The 25,378-nt window shown below is 43.9% G+C and overlaps 2 protein-coding genes across 25 annotated transcripts in view; both read left to right on the forward strand.

The window, feature by feature from the left end:
• LOC130520243 (NACHT, LRR and PYD domains-containing protein 12-like) overlaps positions 1-24,847 on the forward strand; it is a 37,780-nt gene extending 12,933 nt beyond the window's left edge. For 5 of the 23 annotated variants that reach the window (XM_057023943.1, XM_057023942.1, XM_057023946.1 and 2 more), the window contains 9 exons: positions 4,748-4,849; positions 5,100-5,236; positions 5,337-7,161; positions 19,353-19,526; positions 19,658-19,831; positions 20,571-20,744; positions 20,876-21,049; positions 22,368-22,541; positions 23,979-24,847. In XM_057023943.1, coding sequence (XP_056879923.1) covers positions 4,748-4,849; positions 5,100-5,236; positions 5,337-7,161; positions 19,353-19,526; positions 19,658-19,831; positions 20,571-20,744; positions 20,876-21,049; positions 22,368-22,541; positions 23,979-24,162 — 3,118 coding nt within the window. In that variant the 3' untranslated portion in view covers positions 24,163-24,847. Of the gene's footprint in view, positions 1-4,747; positions 4,850-5,099; positions 5,237-5,336; positions 7,162-8,087; positions 8,265-8,374; positions 8,549-8,852; positions 9,060-11,147; positions 11,287-19,352; positions 19,527-19,657; positions 19,832-20,570; positions 20,745-20,875; positions 21,050-21,972; positions 22,149-22,367; positions 22,542-22,618; positions 23,876-23,978 lie in introns of those variants that run through there. The other 18 variants (XM_057023944.1, XM_057023948.1, XM_057023956.1 and 15 more) reach the window with 15 other exon arrangements.
• Positions 15,296-18,014, forward strand: LOC130520244 (protein NLRC3-like). 2 transcript variants are annotated; one of them, XM_057023963.1, is made up of 4 exons: positions 15,296-15,333; positions 16,561-16,662; positions 16,933-17,045; positions 17,146-18,014. In XM_057023963.1, the coding sequence occupies exons 2-4, from the start codon at positions 16,562-16,564 to the stop codon at positions 18,012-18,014; spliced, it is 1,083 nt and encodes a 360-aa protein (XP_056879943.1). In that variant the 5' UTR covers positions 15,296-15,333; position 16,561. The 2 variants fall into 2 exon arrangements, with proteins under 2 accessions (XP_056879943.1, XP_056879942.1); XM_057023962.1 differs by lacking the exon at positions 15,296-15,333 and having other exon boundaries at positions 16,909-17,045.
• Positions 24,848-25,378: the final 531 nt, after the last annotated feature.

The raw sequence follows: 25,378 nt of genomic DNA on the forward strand, positions 1-25,378 counted from the left end.
TGAGCACCATGACACTGCGCTGGTGGATCCCTGTGGAAGTCAAAGGAACCGGTGCTGACGTCTGTACTTTTGAGGAGTTGTTGCATGGGAATCTTCTAGTTTTGCCCTCACTGATTGTGTTTCATTGTGTTTGAGGAGGGAGCAGAAGGTGCTGATTCTTTAGATTAGCCGGGTTCTGGATGGGGTGTCGGTCAGGACACATCAATGAGAAGAGTTCAGTGGGTTCTAGTTCTATAGTTGCTGCTGCGGCTGAAGGCAATGCGTACCAGCAACATCAGTTGTAATAGAACCTAACGCGCTTGTAATGTCTGTTGCTTTCCATCAAAGCTTCTTTGATCTTTCATCCCTGAAAAACCTCACCTGGATTGTTTGGTAGAACCAAGAACCTCCAGCCCACCGCTGTCCAGTACTGAGAGAGAGAGTCAGCAGGAGTGGTCCATGTTCGGTCCTAAACCACCTGATAAAAGCACAATCAAGTCAATGCAAACTCATTTTGGCCACAAAATTGTAGAAATGTTCCATATTTACGTCCCTCTTTGAGGTCTATGAAGCCCGAGACGCGCAGATTACAGCCTCATTTTGAACAGGGCAGCGCTGAGTTGGAGCTTTATCACTTCATACCTGGATGAAGATGATTCGGTAACTCAGTTTCGTTCAAAACGCCCCAGAAATCGAACGCGACTCGCGTCCGTTTACCCGTAACTATGGCAACGGAGCGTGGAAAACCCAAAGCAGGAACCGCTACTGCAGTTTATCCCTACCAACCAGGAACAGAAATAAAAACTATTACACACACACACACACACACAGCCCTGGTGTCCCAGGTTAGCCTGCTGGATGTCGGCGGTGTGTCGCTGCGCCCCCTGCCGGTTGGCTCCCGCAACTGCTATCGGGGGAGGGAGTTGAGGCGTGCGGGCTGCAGCCAATTAACCAGGTAAACTGCTGCGGTTTTAGTGCCGTTTTCCTGTTACTGCTCATGTTGGCTTCGTTTCTTTTAAGGCTTCTCATAGGCCGCTGTTTGCCCTGTCGTGCCTCTTGGTTTCGTTGGTTTTCTTTTCTGCTGGTGTGTTTTTAATTCTGCGTTTCTCAGACATTTCGTAAACAGTGGTTCGGTTGCGTTTAACTTACACCCTGACCTGCCCGCGGAGCCTTCTGACCCATAGGTTAGTACGGCAGTTATTGCGGAGGCCCAATGAGCTTGTACATAGACATGTGGTTGTTTTTTATTTGACCGGTTTGCATTAGTATCGTTAATATTTAAGGGTGCAGTGACCTTTGTCACCACTAGTGGGCGGACTTTCCCTCTATTTAGCTGCAGCCCTGAAGTTTGGACTTTACATCCCTTTCCCGAGCTATGCACACTTTAAAAAAAAATCTTCTGATCAAGAAGTAAATAATTAATTCATTGTGTACTTATCTGTGCCTCAGATGGTGAGGAAAAAGTAGTCTTTAGATGCAAGTCCTCAGGTGATGAGTAGCTTCCTCAAGATCTGCCACTTGCACCTTTGCTGGTTTTGCCACCTGCCAGGTCGTTGACTTAAGTGACCATTTTCTTCCACGGAGCCTCCGTGTTGGCAGTGCAGCATATCTCATATCCTCAGAGGATTTCTGCAGTTTCCACCCTGTTTATCACCAGCTCATAAGAGTCTGCCACCTTCTTCCTTTCTTGGAATGGACTCTAAATCTGTGGTCTCCGGTGGTTCAGCAGCAGCCCCTCCATGGTCTTCATCACATGTGGCATTGAGCAGACTGGGAGACTATAAGATGGTTTCCACAGACCCTCTGATTCAGCATGATGTGCTGCAGAAGCCCATTGCACCGACTCTCAGGAGTCGAGCGAAACTCCATCTGGACCTGCTGCTTTGGGATGAGGCCTCCTCAGCTACAGGTAGTTTCACAAAGCTATTATTGACGGCCTAAACACGTTTCCACCCTCGAAGTGATGAGGCTGAAGGACCATTTACTAGCGATGGCTGTTAAAGGGTAGATGTTCAGATGAGCTCATCTCCAGGCGCCTGGTTCCGTCTCTCTTCCTAGTGATGCTGCTGGTTTTCCTGTTGCTGCTTTAAAAGTCTGCAGTGAATTTTTTTTCTCTTTTCATTTGGAAGACAAAATGTTCAACATGATAATTTTTGAAGAGATGAAAATACGACACTAGAGGTCAGAAGGTTGGGCGGAAGTTTTCTTGTCTTGTGGAAGGATGAAACCTTTTAACTCTGACAGTTCAAAGCTGAAGAATGAGATGATCCTCCCCAAAGGGATGGCGAGGTCCAGACGATAAACCTGAGTGTTTTTGTGTCCGATTATTAACATGTTCCATGCTTTTCCTTCTGCAACAGTTCATCACACCTGCTCAGTGAAACCTCAGCGTAAAGGAGGTGAAGCCGTGCCTCAGTGACTCTACTTTGGTGTTTTAGAAACTAACAGTTATTAGATGAATATACAGTGTGCACGTACGCGCAAACGTGTGTATAAACACTTAATACACGTGTGTGCGTGTATCTAGACTTTTTAGTACTTTGGGTTCATATACTTTTTAGTATTTTGCAGATTCGTGTCTGTATATAAACCAGATCCTCCTGTAATAAAGAACTAAAGGCTGACTGTTGTCACGTGACCTGTATCCGTCTGTCCCGTGATGGAACCTGCCTGGAACATCTGGTCCACAGAAAAAGCAAAACAGCTCACAGAACTGGCCCAGTTTAGACCCAAAAATGACAATAAATAATGAAAATGTGTGACACAGTAGAAAAATGGACGAACTTTCTATTGGTCATTGACAGTTTCACTCATCGTCATCAGAATGCATCAAAAATATTTAAACCAACAAACTACACACAGAACCGCAAAGTTTAGAGCTTAAATGGAGCGACAGGTGAAGATTTAAAGCTCAACGCAGCTGAAGAAGTTCCAAAAAGGAGAAATATCATGTGGTGCTTTACCGCCACCCGGTGGACACGCGTGGAACTGCAGACAATAGTTAAACGCGCTCCGACACATTCTGACCTCTGCTGCTCCTCCTGGACTCCAGGGCTGCAGAAATATGCTGCTTTTACAAGTCTTGCAAAATCTGTGAGGCATCATAAATCCTATTTATTTAGCTTGGTTGAATAATGGTGGAGAATGGTGTCCGAAAAGCGTCTTTATTTTAAAGTGAACAAGAACAGTTCGGTCCGCGTTCACAGAGAGGCGTAGAGACCTCGAGAGAGTCCAAAACAAGTCCGCAAGGAAAACTAATAGTCAAGCCACAGAAGTCAGGGTTTGGCGATGAGGCCGAAAACACTCCGCCGCTGGCAGACGGGAGTTCTGTCCTTAAATCTAACGGGAGATTGAAGAGAGACCGCAGGTGCGTGTGTCTGCGGGGCCAGCTGTGGCTGATGAGCGGCTCCTCCACGCCCCCTGCAGGTAGACACCAGCAACAACGGTCCCAGAAACTGGGAACCCAACAAACGAGTTTTTCAAAGTATTCCTTTCAGACTAAGGAGGAAGACTGAAGACCAACAAGGTGAGTAAACGAAGAGCATTATTGAAAAGAATTGACAGTTGTGTTTGGAGATAAAATCAAGATTTGAATCAACTAGACGTTATATTTAGTTTTAGCACAAAACATCATTATACATTATAAATGAATCGGTCTTATTTAACTTTCTTATAGTCTGGCTTTAGTTATAGTTGAATAGTCTTTCTAAGTGAAGTTTAGTTTATGTTTCTGCTCTTTGCTACTGATCCTAAAAGAACTTTAAACCCTCCCAGAATGCTTTAATGGTAGTAATATATACGCCATAAAGCTGTTGATTGGGTTTTAAAAGTGAAACTATTCTCTTCAGACGAAGCTGGAAGAGCGACATTTTTGTGACAGGTGAAAAGCTCTGAGAGTTATTAGAGTTGTTCAACAGTCCAGGTTACAGCTGGATATTTTGTTATTACCTGTCAAACAAAATCTAATCGTGTGCAAATTAACATCTCTCAGCCGGACCAATTTAAGACAATAAACTTTCAAAATAACTAAATAAATAAATCAACAGAGGATCACAGGACAGCCAACAGGATTTTTGGTTCATGTTGCAGGTTTTCTCACAGTGGTTTATTGTTCTATGTTGTGGAACCACTGTGAAAGAAATGCAGGAGTGGGTGTCATTTCTTTCATCTATTTTAAATAGAGCAGTGATCTTGGAGAACTTGGATTCTAGAAATAATTGAAGAGGGGAACAAATGAGGGAAGTTAAAAAGTCCTGACTAGTATGTTTATGTAGCACCAAATAATTTATTGGCTGAGCTGAAGACAGTCCTTTCACCATGTTGGCCTGTGGAAAACCAGTGTTGTCGGGCCCTATGGACCAGCGTCCCTGTCGTTGCCGGACCACCGTTGGTTTTTTGGGATCAAAGTGGGGGTGTTTCCTGTATCCGGTTCTCCTCACGGATCCATGACTACAACATGTTGCTGCAAGTGCAGAGACGTTTGCTCTGGAAAGAACTTTAGAGCACATTCAGTGCTGCAGGATGAGGGGCTGGAAAAGGTGCCAGTTCTTTTCTCACTGCAGGGAACAGTTACAAAAAGCAGCTTAAACTCTGAAAACATGAAAATTATACAGATACACCATTGATTTATTGATTCAGTTGTTATCCAGAATGTATTAGAAATGTTCCTGTTTGATAAAAATGCAGTGAATTGGGATTATTTAACTACAACCTCTACAGATTCTTTACCTTCATCACAGTCTCATCATTATTTCTGATGTTTCCTCAGGATGGACGAGGACAGAGCAGAGTCCACAGTGCCCAGCTGTGTGTCCCTGAAGAGTGACCAGTCCAAAGAAGAAGGAATAGACTTCAGAAGTTCAGAGGAAATGTAAGAAAACTAAAGTGTGATGATTTGTTTGTGTGCCAGCTGTTAGTCACATTAACAGCAGCAGGTTGTGAGTTGTATTATTATTGGAGATGTTTAACACTTAAACCTCAGACAGTCATATAGTTACAGACTTAATGTGAATATTGTTGATTAGAAACAAGAATCATGTTTAAACTGAAAGATGAATTCAGACATAAATGCTGGAACAATATTGAGTCTTGATCAGGTTCTTTCATCCTATAAATCAAAGGACTAATAGAGATGTGTTTCATAGTGAGAGGGGGGAGCACATCCTATCAAACTGGGACCAGTCAGCTCCACCAGGAGAGTCCTCTTGTTCACAATCTGGAAGCAGATCTGGAGATGCTGAAATGAAGCCCAAACAAAGTAAAATTGTTAAATATAAAATTGAACTTGTGATGTCATGAATTTGTAGTTGTGTTGATGATTTATGATAGATGGAAATCATTGGTTTACTTATTTTCAGGAGGTGATCTGCAGGAGGTGATAGAAGGTCATAAGATGAGTCTGAAGAGAAGATGTGAACATGTGACTGAAGGAACTAATGAAGCAGGAAGTGGAACCCTGCTGAACAAGATCTACACTGAGCTCTACATCACTGAGGGACAAAGTGAGGAGGTGGACACACAACATGAGGTGAGACAGCTTGATAGAACCTCCAAGAGGAACATCCAGGACACTCCAATCAAGTGCCAGGACATCTTCAAAGTCTTATCTGAGCAACAGAGACACATCAGAGTGGTTCTGACCAACGGTGTCGCCGGCGCTGGAAAAACCTTCTCAGTGCAGAAGTTCAGTCTGGACTGGGCAGAAGGTTTGGAGAACCAAGACATCAGTCTGGTCCTTCCGCTCTCATGCAGGGAGCTGAACTTGATCAGAGATGAGCAGCACAGTCTTCTCTCACTGCTTCATGTTTTCCATCCACCATTACAGAAGATCAGAGCAGAAGATCTGACTGTCTGGAAACTTCTGTTCATCTTTGATGGCCTGGATGAAAGCAGGTTTTCACTGGGTTTCAACAAGCATCAGGTCATCTCTGATGTCACACAAGTATCGTCAGTTGGCGTGCTCCTGGTGAACCTCATCCAGGGGAACCTGCTTCCCTCAGCTCTCATCTGGATCACCTCCAGACCTGCAGCAGCCTATCAGATTCCTCCCTCGTGTGTTGACAGGATCACAGAAGTACGAGGTTTCACTGACTCCCAGAAGGAGGAGTACTTCAGGAGGAGGTTCAGTGATGAAGATCTGTCCAAGAGAATCATCTCACACATCAAGGCCTCCAGGAGCCTCCACATCATGTGTCTGATCCCAGTTTTCTGCTGGATCACTGCTATAGTTCTGGAGGACATGATGACCAGAGACCAGAGAGGAGAGCTGCCCAAAACCCTGACTGACCTCTACTCACACTTCCTGATGGTTCAGATAAAGAGGAAGAAGCAGAAGTATGGAGGAAAGCAGAGACCAGAGGAACTGACTGAGGCTGATAAAGAACTCCTTCTGAAGTTGGGTCGGCTGGCGTTTGAACATCTGGAGAAAGGAAACATCATGTTCTACTCAGAAGACCTGGAGCGATGTGGACTGGATGTCTCCGAAGTGTTGGTGTACTCAGGAGTTTGTACAGAGATCTTCAAAAGAGAGAGTGTGATCTTCCAGAAATCAGTCTACTGCTTTGTTCATCTGAGCATTCAGGAGTTTCTGGCTGCCGTCTACATGTTCCACCGTTACACCAGGAAAGACACAGCGGTTATAAATAAGTTCCTAAAATATTCGAAACCAAACACCTTTTCCAGGATTACATGGTTGTTGACAAATTACGATCCAGTCACATCTCTTGATGACTTCCTCATGAGAGCACTAATGGAATCTCTTGAAAGTAAAAATGGCCACCTGGACTTGTTTGTTCGCTTCCTTCATGGTCTCTCTCTGGAGTCCAATCAGAGGATCTTGGGTGGACTGTTGGATCAGACGGAGAACCATCCAGAAACCATCCAGAAGGTCCTCAACAACCTGAAGGAGGTGAACAGTGATGAAATCTCCCCAGACAGAAGCATCAACATCTTCCACTGTCTGACGGAGATGAAGGATCAGTCAGTCCATCAGGAGATCCAAGAGTTCCTGAAGTCAGAGAAGAAATCAGAGAGGAGACTGTCAGTGCTCCACTGTTCAGCTCTGGCCTACCTGCTGCAGATGTCAGAGGAGGTTCTGGATGAGCTGAACCTGCAGCAGTACAACACCTCAGATGAGGGACGACGTCGCCTGATTCCAGCTGTGAGGAACTGCAGGAAGGCCGTGTAAGTAAAGATTTTTGGGGCCGGACATCGGCGTTTAAATCAACCGAGTCGATCATGTCAGGTAGCAATACCCCCTCCAGTGGTCATTCCTTCAATTCTTTGTTTCCATTGCAGCGTCCATAAATTAAAAAAGATAAACAATTCATTCAGAAATGTTCAACACTGGCTGGATATAAGTTCAAAGTTCAATCCAGACAAACCAACATAAGGCAGGAATAATAGGAGCCACAAGTTAACTTACTATCATGAAATTACTGTCATGTAATTAAATAACTTTTGTTTGTTTGTATACATCGTATTCAAACGACAGAAAAACACATTTTAACTAATGACACGTGACTATTTTGCTTCATTTGTTCAACGTAAAAACAGCCGGCCTCGTTGGTTTAAATGGGTGTTTTAGGTCTTTGTGGCGGTTACGTTTGGAGCCTTTATGTGACCCACAAAGTTGTTTGACCCTTTCCACACCCGTTAGGTGGCAACTTCATCACTAGCAACAAAAGGTGCAGTGAAAATGATTTGAAGGAAAACAGGCAGATGTAACAGAAGCTGAGGGCAATCGATGCAACCAGAGACTCTGATGTCATCGATCGGATCGCTGAATTAAGACTTGACGCACGATCGTACAAATTGTATGAAATGCAAATATCCAAAGAGCTGATAGACAGATAAAAAGATGCACGTTTCTTTAAACCATTTCTATAATCATTTTAAATATTGAGTAATTATGAGCTGTTCTAAAATAAGACAAATATTAAGAATAATTCAGTTGCATTTCAGATCTGATGGTCGTTCAAACTGTTGCTCTACGGTGTTGAATTTAGCTTTTCCAGGAAATGAGCTACATTTGTGTTGAGGTAGATTCTCAGATAAGTTGATTAGAAATCCCAAAGTTTGACTCACTATTTTTGTTTCATACACAACAGACTGTCTGATAGTTTTCTTTCAAAGAGTCATTGGGAAGTTGTGGCCTCAGCAATGACGTCAAACCCTTCTCATCTACGGGAGCTGAGCTTAAGCTGGACCCAAAGCCTGACAGATGCCGCAGTAAAGTTACTGTCTTCTGCAATGATGCATCCAAACTGCAGACTGGAGACGCTCAGGTCAGGAGGCCTCTGTTGGTCTTTCCTAAATTTCTTTACATTTTCTGCTTTTCTCTTCACTTTCAGATTTAGAAATGTGTTTTTATTTGCCCCATTGATTGGTTTTCCAGGTTGAGCAGCTGCAGTTTATCAGAGATCAGCTGTGACTCTCTGGCCTCGGCGCTGAGGTCCAATCCCTCCCATCTGAGAGAACTGGACCTGAGTAGGAACCAGCTGAAGGATCCAGCAGTAAAGCAGCTCTGTGGTTTTCTGCAGGATCCTCTCTGTAAGCTGGAGACTCTCAGGTCAGCTTTCTTTTATCTTCGACATAACAACTAAACAATAAAAGGCTTCAAGATAAACTCCATTGACTTTTGGAGAAGAGAAGTGTAGTATGAATTTAAATGAGCCATTGAAAATCAATTTTATAGATATTTTTTAACTATGTTGTTGCTGTAATATCCCAGTTTATCAGTCGGGGGCCAGAGCTCTCCTGACTCCAAGGGCCCTGATTAAATAATGAAATAAAATGAAATAATGATTTTGAGCAAGTGTAATATGACTTTTCCTCCAATAAGAGATCATTTCTTGCCATGATTCCTTATCCAGACTGAGTGACTGCAGTTTATCAGAGATCAGCTGTGACTCTCTGGCCTCGGCGCTGAGGTCCAATCCCTCCCATCTGAGGGTTCTGGAGCCGAGCTACAACCAGCTAAAGGATCCAGGAGTGAAGCTGCTCTGTGGTTTTCTCCAGGATCCTCTCTGTAAGCTGGAGACTCTCAGGTCAGTCAGAGATGATCCAGTACTTTCCCAGGGGTAACTAGTTAGACAATAACTGTTTACATGTTTGATCTTTGTTATAAACGTAGTGTTACAGTTTTTGGAAAAAAGACCACACAGGATAGATTTGCAGTATTAAATTGGTTGTGGAAATCTGCCCTATGTGAGGATGGTCATCAATGACTAGAAAGGAAGTATCAGTTGTAGATTTGTCTTGTTTTATTTTAGGCTGGCCACAAAACCGCCCAAACATTCAGACCAATCAAAAATGGTTCTTCCTGTCTTTTAAAGATCAGAAGGAAAACTAGAAAACCCCAAAAGAAAGCTGCTGCAGTGTGCCATGCCCCTTCTCTACTGAGAAAACCCATCCCAAAAAAGAGAAAAGCCCAAGTGTGAAGTGAGCACCCTGTTAAACCTTGGTACCGAAAGCCTGCAATCGTTCTCTTCTTAGGTGGCTTCATTCCAGCCAGAAGCCCAAACCTGCCTCCCTCTTAAAGGGGCAGCAGGTCAGTCCAACCACAGAAACCAATGTTTTATGGCAGCACTGAGCTTGCAGTGGGACAATCAAACACACTGTGGGGTGGCTCTCTTTCCTTTTCTCACCTGGAGAACAAGTGACACCAGCTGCCAATCATTGTTGGAGAAATGTGCAGTCAGGGGAACTATGCGTCCAGACTATAGCCACCCTTCCAGCATCCAGCAGTGTCTAAAACCTTTGATTTGGTTTCACCAGAGAGTGTAGGGATTGCAGGGTCGCTGCAGCATCGCCCACAAGCTCTCAGGAGTGGGTCGCTTTGTCCCAACTCCTGACAAGAGTTGAGTTATTGAGAAATGTGGTCTCACAAACTTGGAAGGTATTTTGACCCACACACACTTTACATACGGTGTAGATCTTGTCCAACCGCCCTGAAAGAACCCAAAATACGAACATACGGCAGATAAGCCGGTGCAGGACGAGAGGTTTGTTGCTTGTAAGCTGTGTTTGCACTTAAATGACAGATATCACAGAAAAAGAGCTCATCAATAACTGTAAATGAGCCAGACTTGCTGGTCAAACCAGGCTTTTGTAGGAAATCTGGCCTCCTTTTAAGTTTTTTAAATGCATTTCTTTAAACTCTTAGAACACAGAGGAACTCTTGTATTGGGGGCAGAAAAGGTACATTTTTATCTGGTAAAATTCAGTCAAAAGAGCATTAAAAGCATGAATAAACTGAATCATGTAGATTCTAATGACATAAGCTGGAGCTCCTACAGTTACAGCCCATAATGAGACTGCAACTGTTTCTGTGAAAGTGAACTTTTATACAGTTTACATTCTGCAGATTTTTGTCAAATTTCAATGCAAACATTCATGTTAATCGATATAATAGAAATCTGTTACATCATGGATCAGTCAGTAATCTTGGACAACAGCAACGTTTAATCCTGGATCACTGCTCGATATATTTAAATGAACAAAGACAGCTGATACTGATTTAAGGCAGAATTTGTGCATTTTGATGATCACATTCATCGGATTTTTAACCACTGATGGAAACATATTGATTCATTTAAATCAGGGGTGTCAAAGTCAAATGGACGGAGGGCCAAATAAAAAATGTAGCTCCAAGCCGAGGGCCAGACTGATCGAATGTTCATTTAAAAATTTTAAAATGACGAGTGCAGGGGTCACCAACCTTTTTGAAACCGAGACTTACTTCCTGGGTACTGAAAAATGTGAAGGGCGACCAGTTTGATACACACTTCTGAAATAGCCAATTTGCTCAATTTACCTTTAACTAAATGTCATTATTAATACCGTATTGGCCCGAATATAAGAGGCTGTTTTTTGCATTGAAATAAGACTGAAAAAGAGGGGGTCGTCTTATAATCAGGGTCGTCTTATATTCGGGCCAATACGGTGGATCCAGTCCATTCGGGCCTCAGTCCGACCGGGAGCTCAGGACGAAGCTAATGCTGGTGCAGAACTGGACCTTACTGGTCTGACAATGTTCAAAATAAATTAAAAATACATTAAATATATCAGTCGGTGCACAATGAATTTGACACGGTTCTGCTTTATCGGTTGAATGAGTGACATTGAATAATTTATTGATCTAATCAAGTGTTACTCTTTGTTTCCAGCACCTTCGCAACAGGAAAAAATACATTTCACATTGGAGATGTGGAACCAGAGAAGGATCCAAACGCTGCGGAATAGGCTTCCTCCTCAAATGGGGTGAAATCCGTAAATGTCTGGTCATGGGCGAAGTCGCGGCCCAGGCTTTGGTCGGCCGGGTCCATTTCCCCACTGTCTTGTCTTTCTCGCTCCTCCTGTGAGGGATGAAGGTGAAGAGTGGGAATAGAAGAAATTCTGCTGAGCCAAGAGAACTTGTTGACCACCTCACCTCGGGGCTTCCCATTAAAAACTCTACGAGGGAGCTGGATCTCTCTCGGGTCTGGACCCCCTCCAGGATCTTATACACCATCGACCGGCAGAACTTTTCCGTCACTGTCTTTTCCAGCCTTGTCTGTTTGTGCGACAAGAACGGGGTGAAAATGGACCGGCGGGATGGGAAAAACCCTGAAAGGCTCAAAGGCTTTGATCATACGACACCTCCAGGTGGCGCCGGAGCTCTGCCGTCCTGTCCTCGGACACAGCGAAGCCCATGAGCGTCACCTGCACCGAGGCCCCCTGCAACAACACCGGGTTGGTTGACAAGCGCCCCGTCACTCAGGGTGGCGTGCGCGGCCCGGACCTGGTAGTTGGTTGAGTTTCCTGTCCATTGAGCCAGTTGACCGCAGAACCTCAGGGCTGGAACTGGAGGGTCGGTCTGAGCACCATGACACTGCGCTGGTGGATCCCTGTGGAAGTCAAAGGAACCGGTGCTGACGTCTGTACTTTTGAGGAGTTGTTGCATGTGAATTTTCTAGTTTTGCCCTCACTGATTGTGTTTCATTGTGTTTGAGGAGGGAGCAGAAGGTGCTGATTCTTTAGATTAGCCGGGTTCTGGATGGGGTGTCGGTCAGGACACATCAATGAGAAGAGTTCAGTGGGTTCTAGTTCTATAGTTGCTGCTGCGGCTGAAGGCAATGCGTACCAGCAACATCAGTTGTAATAGAATCTAACGCGTTTGTAATGTCTGTTGCTTTCCATCAAAGCTTCTTTGATCTTTCATCCCTGAAAAAACTCACCTGGATTGTTTGGTAGAACCAAGAACCTCCAGCCCACCGCTGTCCAGTACTGAAGAGGAGCTACAGGAGGGCTCCATGTTCGGTCCTAAACAACCTGATAAAAGCACAATCAAGTCAATGCAAACTCATTTTGGCCACAAAATTGTAGAAATGTTACATATTTACGTCCCTCTTTGAGGTCTATGAAGCCCGAGACGCGCAGATTACAGCCTCATTTTGAACAGGGCAGCGCTGAGTTGGAGCTTATCACTTCATACCTGGATGAAGATGATTCGGTAACTCAGTTTCGTTCAAAACGCCCCAGAAATCGAACGCGACTCGCGTCCGTTTACCCGTAACTATGGCAACGGAGCGTGGAAAAGCCAAAGCAGGAACCGCTACTGCAGTTTATCCCTACCAACCAGGAACAGAAATAAAAACTATTACACACACACACACACACACACACACCCTGGTGTCCCAGGTTGTCCTGCTGGATTACGGCGGTGTGTCGGTGCGCCCCCTGCCGGTTGGCTCCCGCAACTGCTATCGGGGGAGGGAGTTGAGGCGTGCGGGCTGCAGCCAATTAACCAGGTAAACTGCTGCGGTTTTAGTGCCGTTTTCCTGTTACTGCTCATGTTGGCTTTGTTTCTTTTAAGGCTTCTCATAGGCCGCTGTTTGGCCCTGTCGTGCCTCTTGGTTTCGTTGGTTTTCTTTTCTGCTGGTGTGTTTTTAATTCTGCGTTTCTCAGACATTTCGTAAACAGTGGTTCGGTTGCGTTTAACTTACACCCTGACCTGCCCGCGGAGCCTTCTGACCCGTAGGTTAGTACGGCAGTTATTGCGGAGGCCCAATGAGCTTGTATATAGACATGTGGTTGTTTTTTATTTGACCGGTTTGCATTAGTATCGTTAGTATTTAAGGGTGCAGTGACCTTTGTCACCACTAGTGGGCGGACTTTCCCTCTATTTCGCTGCAGCCCTGAGGTTTGGACTTTACATCCCTTTCCCGAGCTATGCACACGCTTCTTTATCAAGAAGTAAATAATTAATTCATTGTGTATTTATCTGTGCCTCAGATGGTGAGGAAAAAGTAGTCTTTAGATGCAAGTCCTCAGGTGATGAGTAGCTTCCTCAAGATCTGCCACTTGCACCTTTGCTGGTTTTGCCACCTGCCAGGTCGTTGACTTAAGTGACCATTTTCTTCCACGGAGCCTCCGTGTTGGCAGTGCAGCATATCTCATATCCTCAGAGGATTTCTGCAGTTTCCACCCTGTTTATCACCAGCTCGTAAGAGTCTGCCACCTTCTTCCTTTCTTGGAATGGACTCTAAATCTGTGGTCTCCGGTGGTTCAGCAGCAGCCCCTCCATGGTCTTCATCACATGTGGCATTTAGCAGACTGGGAGACTATAAGATGGTTTCCACAGACCCTCTGATTCAGCATGATGTGCTGCAGAAGCCCATTGCACCGACTCTCAGGAGTCGAGCGAAACTCCATCTGGACCTGCTGCTTTGGGATGAGGCCTCCTCAGCTACAGATAGTTTCACAAAGCTGTTATTGACGGCCTAAACACGTTTCCACCCTCGAAGTGATGAGGCTGAAGGACCATTTACTAGCGATGGCTGTTAAAGGGTAGATGTTCAGATGAGCTCATCTCCAGGCGCCTGGTTCCGTCTCTCTTCCTAGTGATCCTGCTGGTTTTCCTGTCGCTGCTTTAAAAGTCTGCAGTGAATTTTTTTTCTTTTTCATTTGGAAGACAAAATGTTCAACATGATAATTTTTGAAGAGATGAAAATACGACACTAGAGGTCAGAAGGTTGGGCGGAAGTTTTCTTGTCTTGTGGAAGGATGAAACCTTTTAACTCTGACAGTTCAAAGCTGAAGAATGAGATGATCCTCCCCAAAGGGATGGCGAGGTCCAGACAATAAACCTGAGGGTTTTTGTGTCCGATTATTAACATGTTCCATGCTTTTCCTTCTGCAACAGTTCATCACACCTGCTCAGTGAAACCTCGGCGTAAAGGAGGTGAAGCCGTGCCTCAGTGACTCTACTTTGGTGTTTTAGAAACTAACAGTTATTAGATGAATATACAGTGTGCACGTACGCGCAAACGTGTGTATAAACACTTAATACACGTGTGTGCGTGTATGTAGACTTTTTAGTCCTTTGTGTTCATATACCTTTTAGTATTTTGCAGATTCGTGTCTGTATATAACCAGATCCTCCTGTAATAAAGAACTAAAGGCTGACTGTTGTCACGTGACCTGTCTCTGTCTGTTCCATGATGGAACCTGCCTGGAACATCTGGTCTACAGAGAAAGCAAAACAGCTCACAGAACTCGCCCAGTTAGAGACCCAAAAATGACAATAAATAATGAAAATGTGTGACACAGTAGAAAAATGGACGAACTTTCTATTGGTCATTGACAGTTTCACTCATCGTCATCAGAATGCATCAAAAATATTTAAACCAACAAACTACACACAGAACCGCAAAGTTTAGAGCTTAAAGGGAGCGACAGGTGAAGATTTAAAGCTCAACGCAGCTGAAGAAGTTCCAAAAAGGAGAAATATCATGTGGTGCTTTACCGCCACCCGGTGGACACGCGTGGAACTGCAGACAATAGTTAAACGCGCTCCGACACATTCTGACCTCTGCTGCTCCTCCTGGACTCCAGGGCTGCAGAAATATGCTGCTTTTACAAGTCTTTCAAAATCTGTGAGGCATCATAAATCTTATTTAGTTAACTAGGTTGAATAACGGTGGAGAATGGTGTCCGAAAAGCGTCTTTATTTTAAAGTGAACAAGAACAGTTCGGTCCGCGTTCACAGAGAGGCGGAGAGACCTCGAGAGAGTCCAAAACAAGTCCGCAAGGAAAACTAATAGTCAAGCCACAGAAGTCAGGGTTTGGCGATGAGGCCGAAAACACTCACACGCCGCTGGCAGACGGGAGTTCTGTCCTTAAATCTAACGGGAGATTGAAGAGAGACCGCAGGTGCGTGTGTCTGCGGGGCCAGCGGTGGCTGATGAGCGGCTCCTCCACGCCCCCTGCAGGTAGACACCAGCAACAACGTTCCCAGAAACTGGGAACCCAACGAACGAGTTTTTAAAAGTATTCCTTTCAGACTAAGCAGGAAGACTGAAGACCGACAAGGTGAGTGTAAACGAAGAGCATTATTGAAAAGAATTGACATTTGTGTTTGGAGATAAAATCAAGATTTGAATCAACTAGGCGTTATATTTAGTTTTAGCACAAAACATCATTATACATTATAAATGAATCGGTCTTATTTAACTTTCTTATAGTCTGGCTTTAGTTGTAGTTGAATAGTCTTTCTAAGTGAAGTTTAGTTTATGTTTCTGCTCTTTGCTACTGATCCTAAAAGAACTTTAAACCCTCCCAGAATGCTTTAATGGTAGTAATATATACGCCATAAAGCTGTTGATTAGGTTTTAAAAGTGAAACTATTCTGTTCAGACGAAGCTGGAAGAGTGACATTTTTGTGACAGGTGAAAAGCTCTTAGAGTTATTAGAGTTACAGTCCAGGTTACAGCTGGATATTTGGTATTACCTGTCAAACAACATCTAATCGTGTGCAAATTAAGATCTCTCAGCGGACCAATTTAAGACAATAAACTTTCAAAATAACTAAATAAATAAATCCACACAGGATCACAGGACACCAACAGGATTTTTGGTTCATGTTTCTCACAGTGGTTTATTGTTCTATGTTGTGGAACCACTGTGAAAGAAATGCAGGAGTGGGTGTCATTTCTTTCATCTATTTTAAATAGAGCAGTGATCTTGGAGAACTTGGATTCTAGAAATAATTGAAGAGGGGAACAAATGAGGGAAGTTAAAAAGTCCTGACTAGTATGTTTATGTAGCACCAAATAATTTATTGGCTGAGCTGAAGACAGTCCTTTCACCATGTTGGCCTGTGGAAAACCAGTGTTGTCGGGCCGATGGACCAGCGTCCCCGTCGTTGCCGGACCACCGTTGGTTTTTTGGGATCAAATTCGGCGCATTTCCTGCATCCGGTTCTCCTCACGGATCCATGACTACAACATGTTGCTGCAAGTGCAGAGACGTTTGCTCTGGAAAGAACTTTAGAGCACATTCAGTGCTGCAGGATGAGGGGCTGGAAAAGGTGCCAGTTCTTTTCTCACTGCAGGGAACAGTTAAAAAAAGCAGCTTAAACTCTGAAAACATGAAAATTATACAGATACATCATTGATTTATTGATTCAGTTGTTATTCAGAATGTATTAGAAATGTTCCTGTTTGATAAAAACTGTGTGATTTGGGATTATTTAACTACAACCTCTACAGATTATTTACCTTCATCACAGTCTCATCACTATTTCTGATGTTTCCTCAGGATGGACGAGGACAGAGCAGAGTCCACAGTGCCCAGCTGTGTGTCCCTGAAGAGTGACCAGTCCAAAGATGAAGGAATAGACTTCAGAAGTTCAGAGGAAATGTAAGAAAACTAAAGCGTGATGATGTGTTTGTGTGCCAGCTGTTAGTCACATTAACAGCAGCAGGTTGTGAGTTTATTATTGGAGATGTTTAACACTTAAACCTCAGACAGTCATATAGTTACATACTTAATGTGAATATTGTTGATTAGAAACAAGAATCATGTTAAAACTGAAAGATGAATTCAGACATAAATGCTGGAACCATATTGAGTCTTGATCAGGTTCTTTCATCCTATAAATCAAAGGACTAATAGAGATGTGTTTCATAGTGAGAGGGGGGAGCACATCCTATCAAACTGGGACCAGTCAGCTCCACCAGGAGAGTCCTCTTGTTCACAATCTGGAAGCAGATCTGGAGATGCTGAAATGAAGCCCAAACAAAGTAAAATTCTTCAATATAAAATTGAACTTGTGATGTCATGAATTTGTAGTTGTGTTGATGATTTATGAGAGATGGAAATCATTGGTTTACTTATTTTCAGGAGGTGATCTGCAGGAGGTGATAGAAGGTCATAAGATCAGTCTGAAGAGAAGATGTGAACATGTGACTGAAGGAACTAATGAAGCAGGAAGTGGAACCCTGCTGAACAAGATCTACACTGAGCTCTACATCACTGAGGGACAAAGTGAGGAGGTGGACACACAACATGAGGTGAGACAGCTTGAGAGAACCTCCAAGAACAACATCCAGGACACTCCAATCAAGTGCCAGGACATCTTCAAAGTCTTATCTGAGCAACAGAGACACATCAGAGTGGTTCTGACCAACGGTGTCGCCGGCGTTGGAAAAACCTTCTCAGTGCAGAAGTTCAGTCTGGACTGGGCAGAAGGTTTGGAGAACCAAGACATCAGTCTGGTGCTTCCGCTCTCATGGAGGGAGCTGAACTTGATCAGAGATGAGCAGCACAGTCTTCTCTCACTGCTTCATGTTTTCCATCCAACATTACAGAAGATCAGAGCAGAAGATCTGACTGTCTGGAAACTTCTGTTCATCTTTGATGGCCTGGATGAAAGCAGATTTTCACTGGGTTTCAACAAGCATCAGGTCATCTCTGATGTCACACAAGTATCGTCCGTTGGCGTGCTCCTGGTGAACCTCATCCAGGGGAACCTGCTTCCCTCAGCTCTCATCTGGATCACCTCCAGACCTGCAGCAGCCTATCAGATTCCTCCCTCGTGTGTTGACAGGATCACAGAAGTACGAGGCTTCACTGACTCCCAGAAGGAGGAGTACTTCAGGAGGAGGTTCAGTGATGAAGATCTGTCCAAGAGAATCATCTCACACATCAAGGCCTCCAGAAGCCTCCACATCATGTGTCTGATCCCAGTTTCTGCTGGATCACTGCTATAGTTCTGGAGGACATGATGACCAGAGACCAGAGAGGAGAGCTGCCCAAACCCTGACTGACCTCTACTCACACTTCCTGAGGGTTCAGATAAAGAGGAAGAAGCAGAAGTATGGAGGAAAGCAGAGACCAGAGGAACTGACTGAGGCTGATAAAGAACTCCTTCTGAAGTTGGGTCGGCTGGCGTTTGAACATCTGGAGAAAGGAAACATCATGTTCTACTCTGAAGACCTGGAACAATGTGGACTGGACGTCTCCGAGGTGTCGGGTTGTACTCAGGAGTTTGTACAGAGATCTTCAAAAGAGAGAGTGTGATCTTCCAGAAATCAGTCTACTGCTTTGTTCATCTGAGCATTCAGGAGTTTCTGGCTGCCGTCTACATGTTCCACTGTTACACCATCAAGAATAAAAGGATTACGGAGTCTTTCCCAAAATATTCTAAACCAAACCCCTTTTTCCGGTTTGCTGGGTTGTTAAATTACGATCCAGTCACATCTCTTGATGTCTTCCTCAAGAGAGCACTAATGGAATCTCTCAAAAGTAAAAATGGCCACCTGGACTTGTTTGTTCGCTTCCTTCATGGTCTCTCTCTGGAGTCCAATAAGAGAATCTTGGGTGGACTGTTGGATCAGATGGAGAACCACCCAGAAACCATCCAGAAGGTCCTCAAAAACCTGAAGGAGGAGAACAGTGATCAAATCTCCCCAGACAGAAGCATCAACATCTTCCACTGTCTGATGGAGATGAAGGATCAGTCAGTCCATCAGGAGATCCAAGAGTTCTGAAGTCAGAGAAGAAATCAGAGAGGAGACTGTCAGAGAGGAGACACAGTGTTCCACTGTTCAGCTCTGGCCTACCTGCTGCAGATGTCAGAGGAGGTTCTGGATGAGCTGAACCTGCAGCAGTACAACACCTCAGTGGAGGGACGACGTCGCCTGATTCCAGCTGTGAGGAACTGCAGGAAGGCCGAGTAAGTCCAGATGTGATTAAGAACACAGGCTGTTAACAGCAGACATGAGTGACTCTGTCAGGAAAAGGCTCCATTGAGTGATCTCACCAGACACTTTGTTCTTCTCGTGTTGTCCAGTGTTAGAAGCTTTTAAATTCCATGTCTGAAGGTTAAAGGTCATCTTGTTCACAGCGACAGCTGGGAATTTAACTTAAACCCATCTCTGTTCTTTTTACCTCCTGAAGAACATCTCCATTTCTGACCGATTATTTTTGGGTGACTATCTGAAACACCAGATGTTCTGTCGACTGTTTTCCTGTTCAGGTTTTCAGAAACGAGTGTGGACTCAACATATCTGCTCATATCTGACAGGTTGTATTTTGTCTTTATTCAGTTTAAGGCACTGCAGGTTATCAGAGATCAGCTGTGACTCTCTGGCCTCGGCGCTGAGGTCCAATCCCTCCCATCTGAGGGTTCTGGACCTGACCTACAACAGTCTAGAGGTTTCAGGGGTGAAGCTGCTCTGTTCTGGACTGGAGAGTCCAAACTGTAAACTGGAGACTCTCAGGTCAGTTCAGCTGTGTCTAAAGTCCGTATTTCATTCATCTACAAAGATTCCAAGCAGATTTATTTGTAACTAAGCAAAGCAAAATCTGAACACGTCTGACTGAAACAAATGGGATTTATTGTGGTTTTTAGATTAAAGGACTGCAGTTTATCAGAGATCAGCTGTGACTCTCTGGCCTCGGCGCTGAGGTCCAATCCCTCCCATCTCAGAGAACTGGACCTGAGTGAGAACCAGCTGAAGGATCCAGCAGTGAAGCAGCTCTGTGGTTTTCTGCAGGATCCTCTCTGTAAGCTGGAGACTCTCAGGTGAGTTCATGTATTTTACTGTTCAACAGTACGATTTACTTCCTTATAAAGATTATTACTAAAGGTCCACTGAAAATAAAAGGACAGTCAGAGGTTCTGAAAGCAGCACTCAAGGTGAAATGGTGAGGAACATCACAGGTGAGGGGGGAGCAGATATGAGGATGAAAAACCCATTGTGAAGTAGGTAAAAAAGCACTCGGAGAGCACATACTGTGACATCCACCCACAGTATCGTATATTTGCTGGACTAATACAAGGTTAGATAACATAGTCGGCAGCTTTAAGATCAAAGCCAGGGACCCGTTCTGCATCAACACAAAGCTGATATAGTCTGTTGTGGACTGGGATGAGAGGGTTCTCAGGTCAACCCTGGTGTGGACAAAACATGGTGTTCTGGTAGTGGAGCAGGCCCCTGAACACCTCCAGAGCACTGCCAATGTACCCTTGAGCAAGGTACCGAACCCCTAAATGCTGACTTAGGGCCCTGCAATCAGCTGGGGACTCAACCAGGGCCGCCAACCTGGTTGAGGAGGATCCATTGCCGACGTGGGAGATCTCCTCCTTTCATGCCTTCCCTGAGTTCCTGGATGTAGTGACCTGGACCTGTGATGGCCCCGATAACTCCCACTCCTGACTCCAGAATGCCGCCAGCCATGACACATAGACAGGCCCCCGGGATGGAACGGAGAACCTGTTGTGTTTATGTGTTGTGATCTTCTAATCTCTTTTCTTTTTTTAGTTTGATTGACTGCAGTTTGTCAGAGCTCAGCTGTGACTCTCTGGCCTCGGCGCTGAGGTCCAATCCCTCCCATCTGAGGGTTCTGGACCTGAACTCCAACAGTCTAGAGGTTTCAGGGGTGAAGCTGCTCTGTTCTGGACTGGAGAGTCCAAACTGTCAGCTGGAGACTCTCAGGTCAGTTCAGCTGTGTCTAAAGTCCGTATTTCACTCATCTACAAAGATTCCAAGCAGATTTATTTGTAACTAAGCAAAGCAAAATCTGAACACGTCTGACTGAAACAAATGGGATTTATTGTGGTTTTTAGATTAAAGGACTGCAGTTTATCAGAGATCAGCTGTGACTCTCTGGCCTCGGCGCTGAGGTCCAATCCCTCCCATCTCAGAGAACTGGACCTGAGTCAGAACCAGCTGAAGGATCCAGGAGTGAAGCTGCTCTGTGGTTTTCTCCAGGATCCTCTCTGTAAGCTGGAGACTCTCAGGTATGCAGTAAATTAAATACTGAAATGAAAAAGACTGAAAGCTGATCTGGTTTATGGTGGCAGAAGGAACTGCCGCTAAAGGCTGTTTCTAACCAACTCTAAGGCTGTGTCCGAAACCACCCCCTACCCTACTAGTGCACTCATGGACGATTATTTTGAAATAGTGTCCGAATTCTTAGTGAGCATCGCGAGTGCACTCAATGTATCCCACAATGCACTGCAAAAAGTAGTGTACAACCGATGCACCCGAACTCGGTAATATATCCCATCAGCCTTTACGGTATCACGTGGTAATCTGTCGATGGCGGGTAAACGAGCAGTAATGACGTACAAATGTATGTAATATTATGTTATTATTATTATATGCTATTTGATTCACATATCTTACTAGAGCGTAAAATTCTTTCACTTTAGTGGAACATTGCTGCCTCCATTTTAAATATGTTTTTGCCTTATTTATTTATACGCGACTATAAGCATCTTATTAGATTACGTCACCGGAAATGTCACCGGACACTAATTATTTGAGATAATAAGGAAGTGTTATGTTATTGTTATTGACATTAATATTTTAATCTATTATTATTATATAAAGATTATAATAGGGTAAAATATTGCATTTTCAAAGAAACGATCGCTGAATGTGTTTGGGTATGTTTCGGATGGGTTAAAATAATTAAATGGACCTGGCCACTTTTCCCCGGGAACGATTCGTTATTATTATGCGACAACATAACGCCATTTTACGTGCGCCGTAGTGTCCGAAAGCTAATTTTGAATTGAGTGCGCTACGTAGTTCACTCAATCCATGTCCCCCATGTAGTGAGTAGTGAACAGGGAACGAGGGTGTGGTTTCGGACACAGCCTAAATTATTACTGTATGTGCAAGAACTGTAAAATGGCATCTTTTATCTGTCATTCAGATTAAAGGACTGCAGTTTATCAGAGACCAGCTGTGACTCTCTGGCCTCGGCGCTGAGGTCCAACCTCTCCCCCATCTGAGGGTTCTGGAGCTGAGTGAGAACCAGCTGAAGGATCCAGGAGTGAAGCGGCTCTGTTCTGGACTGGACAGTCCAAACTGTAAACTGGAGAGGCTCAGGTCAGTCTTCCTTTTTCTACCTACATACCAGCTGCTAAGATGGTGAAGTGAGGCTGCTCTCAATACTGCTGTGATGCACCAAATTTTATTTATTTATTAAAAATCTTTCTAGCAATATCGTGAATTCAGGTCTGACCCAACTAAGAACTAACGTAGGTTTAGTACTGACGCAGATAACATGCAGACCTGCACCGTATAACCTTATCCTGCCTTTTTTAGTTTGATTGACTGCAGTTTATCAGAGATCAGCTGTGACTCTCTGGCCTCGGCGCTGAGGTCCAATCCCTCCCATCTGAGGGTTCTGGAGCTGAACTCCAACTTTCTAGAGGATTCAGGGGTGAAGCTGCTCTGTGGTTTTCTCCACTTTCCAAACTGCCGACTGGAAACTCTGAGGTAAACACCATTCTCAAAATGTCCATTATTCCATCCGAGGGTCCTCACACTTCTCTGAGTGTGTGTGTTGTGCCCAGTTCCTTCAGGAGGGAGGGCCACACGGTGACCACTTATTCATGATAAATTGATTTAAGGACAATGAAAAAGCCGACAGATGGTAACCAAAATTAGACAAAACTAGGTGAGGGTGCCTGGTAGACACCAGCCAACGAGGAGGGAGATGGTGAGGGAGACAGGAAGTCATCTAAGACAGGTTGGCTGTTTCTGAAACCACCCCCTGTACCCTACATAGTGCACTCAATAGTGTGGACGCCATTTTGCAATAGTGTCCGAATTGTTAGTGAGCATCGCTGTACCCTATGTAGTGCACTCAATGTATCCCACAATTCACTGCGAAAAGAACAAGCGAGCACCCTAACTCGGAAAATGTATCCACCCTAGCCCCCAGCCGTAAAGGCTGATGGGATACATTTTTTAACGTAATTTCTACTGTGCAGTTTGATATATGAAATTTTTGGAAATAAGAATTTTTTTTCAGTAGGGGTCCAATATGATCATCTTAAAATATTACAACACATAAATGTGTAAACAAAAATCAACCAGTCTTCACTGATCCCCCCCCTCACTTAAAATTGTTCTTCAGAATCGTCTGTTCCTCACCAGGCGACAGAATCTCAGTAAAAGAATATTTACAAAGATGAAAAGTAGCTTTGATCCATTTTTTGATGAAAAATTGCTTTATTAAATGTTTTCACTACAGCAGAATATGATTTGAGAATGTTCCATCCTGTCTTGGCTTGAAAATGTCATGGGACACGAGTTATTTTAGGTAATAAGTAATTATTATTGTATTAGTATTGACATTAATATTTCATTTTACTATATAAAGTTAATTATAGGTTAAATATTACATTTTCATAAAATGACCGCTGAATGTATTTCTGATGGATTAAAATAATTAAATGGACCTGGCCACTTTTCCCGGCGACCAATTCGGAATTATTATGCGACACCATGACGTCACTTTACGTGCGCCGTAAATGACGCCGTTGTCCGAATACTAACTTTAAATTGAGTGCACTACGTAGTTCATTCAATCCATGTCCCCCATGTAGTGAGTAGTGAACAGGGAACGAGGGTGTGGAGTCGGAAACAGCCGTTGTGCCTTTAAAGATGAGCCACAGGTGAGATGGATCTCCATGATGAGATGGGAGGGAAAGAGGTGGGGAGAACCTGGGAAGAGTGAGGGCCAGAACAATATATATTCTCCTTTGGAACAGTGCAAACCTGAGAGGTTGGAATTGTGGTAATTACATATTACTATCATTTTTTAACCTGTAACTAAATTAAATATTTACAGATCATGCCTTTGATTAACCTTTCAGATTAATACTGGTTTCACTTATAACCTTATAAAAGTTTCCCTTCTTTATTTAGATTAAGGTGCTGCAGGTTATCAGAGATCAGCTGTGACTCTCTGGCCTCGGCGCTGAGGTCCAATCCCTCCCATCTCAGAGAACTGGACCTGAGACAAACCAACCAGCTGAAGGAGCCAGGAGTGAAGCTGCTGTCTGATCTCGTAGAGAATCCACACTATGGGCTGGACACATTGAGTCAGTAGCTGGTTGAAGCCAGTCAACTCCCGCTCATCTGCTGCATCACTCACTGACCACTGGTGAAGAGCATCTGTGGAAACATCTGCCGTCTACTCCGTCCATAGATGAAAATTCAGTTTTTAAAAAGCGGTGTTGGACTTTCAGGAGATCAGTCGATGGTCGACAAAGCAGAAGCAGCTTCGCCTTGAGTTAAATTAGTTCCTGGTATCACACAATGCATCTTTATAAAGTTCTAAATGGCTCCTCGGCCACTCTTATAAGCATGAAAACATTCTCTTAATTGTCTCTTCAAACGTCTGTATTATACGTTACTATTTTACATCATGCCTTCAGAATCTTTAGGGTTTAGTATTTACTGTCTCTGTGACATGGAGCATTGGAATATTTCAGCTGCAACCAGCAAAAACCCATCAGAATGACGGCTATCGGTGGGAACCGCAGGTCATTTGACTTTAGTCAATCTGTTAAATGTTATATGATTTATTGCAATCTAATAAAAACAAATAAGAAATGTGGGAACTAGTAAATAAAAAGAAGCAAAATGACCAAATAAATCTCCCATGAATCCTGTAAATTTTAAGATGTCAAGAATGGAATATCAGCTTAAATGGAATCAAACATAAAGTGAAAAGGCCTCCTTTAAGTTTACTGCAAAAATAAACACAAAATCAAGAGCGACACGCGCCAAAATTGTCTCATTCTCTCTTCTGTCTCCACTCATTCTTTTATATTCTCTTAAGATAATGGGGACGGGGTCGTGTGATAACAAAACAACCTAATTGGGGACTATATTTTTGTTGCAAGAACTTTGGCTCTTCAGAAATTTCTATGTTGGCTTCCACAGATTGTGCATCCACTAGAAACTCTGTGTTTTTGAGGAACTACCAGGAGTGGCTGGAGTGGAGGCCAATGACGCTATAGCTACATATAGGTACATATAGATCACCGTTATCCTCAACCCAAAAGACCACCAGTTGGCGCAGCAATACTAAAGATAGGAGATTGTGGTTGTTGCGCAGACGCGGAGTGATATCACGCACAAACGTGCCCTATGTTCTATATACAGTACCGTATTTTCGCAACCATAGGTACTGATACTGATGTGTGTATGTCTGTGTGTGATACTGGAAAAATCACATGTTCATATATCCTCTTTCAAATGTTATTTGTTGTGGTTCGGTTTCTGGTCGGCACTCGGACTTCTCACCTCCCCCCCTACCT

This window comes from Takifugu flavidus, unplaced genomic scaffold (genome assembly GCF_003711565.1).
Source record: "Takifugu flavidus isolate HTHZ2018 unplaced genomic scaffold, ASM371156v2 ctg317, whole genome shotgun sequence".
NCBI lineage: Eukaryota > Metazoa > Chordata > Actinopteri > Tetraodontiformes > Tetraodontidae > Takifugu > Takifugu flavidus.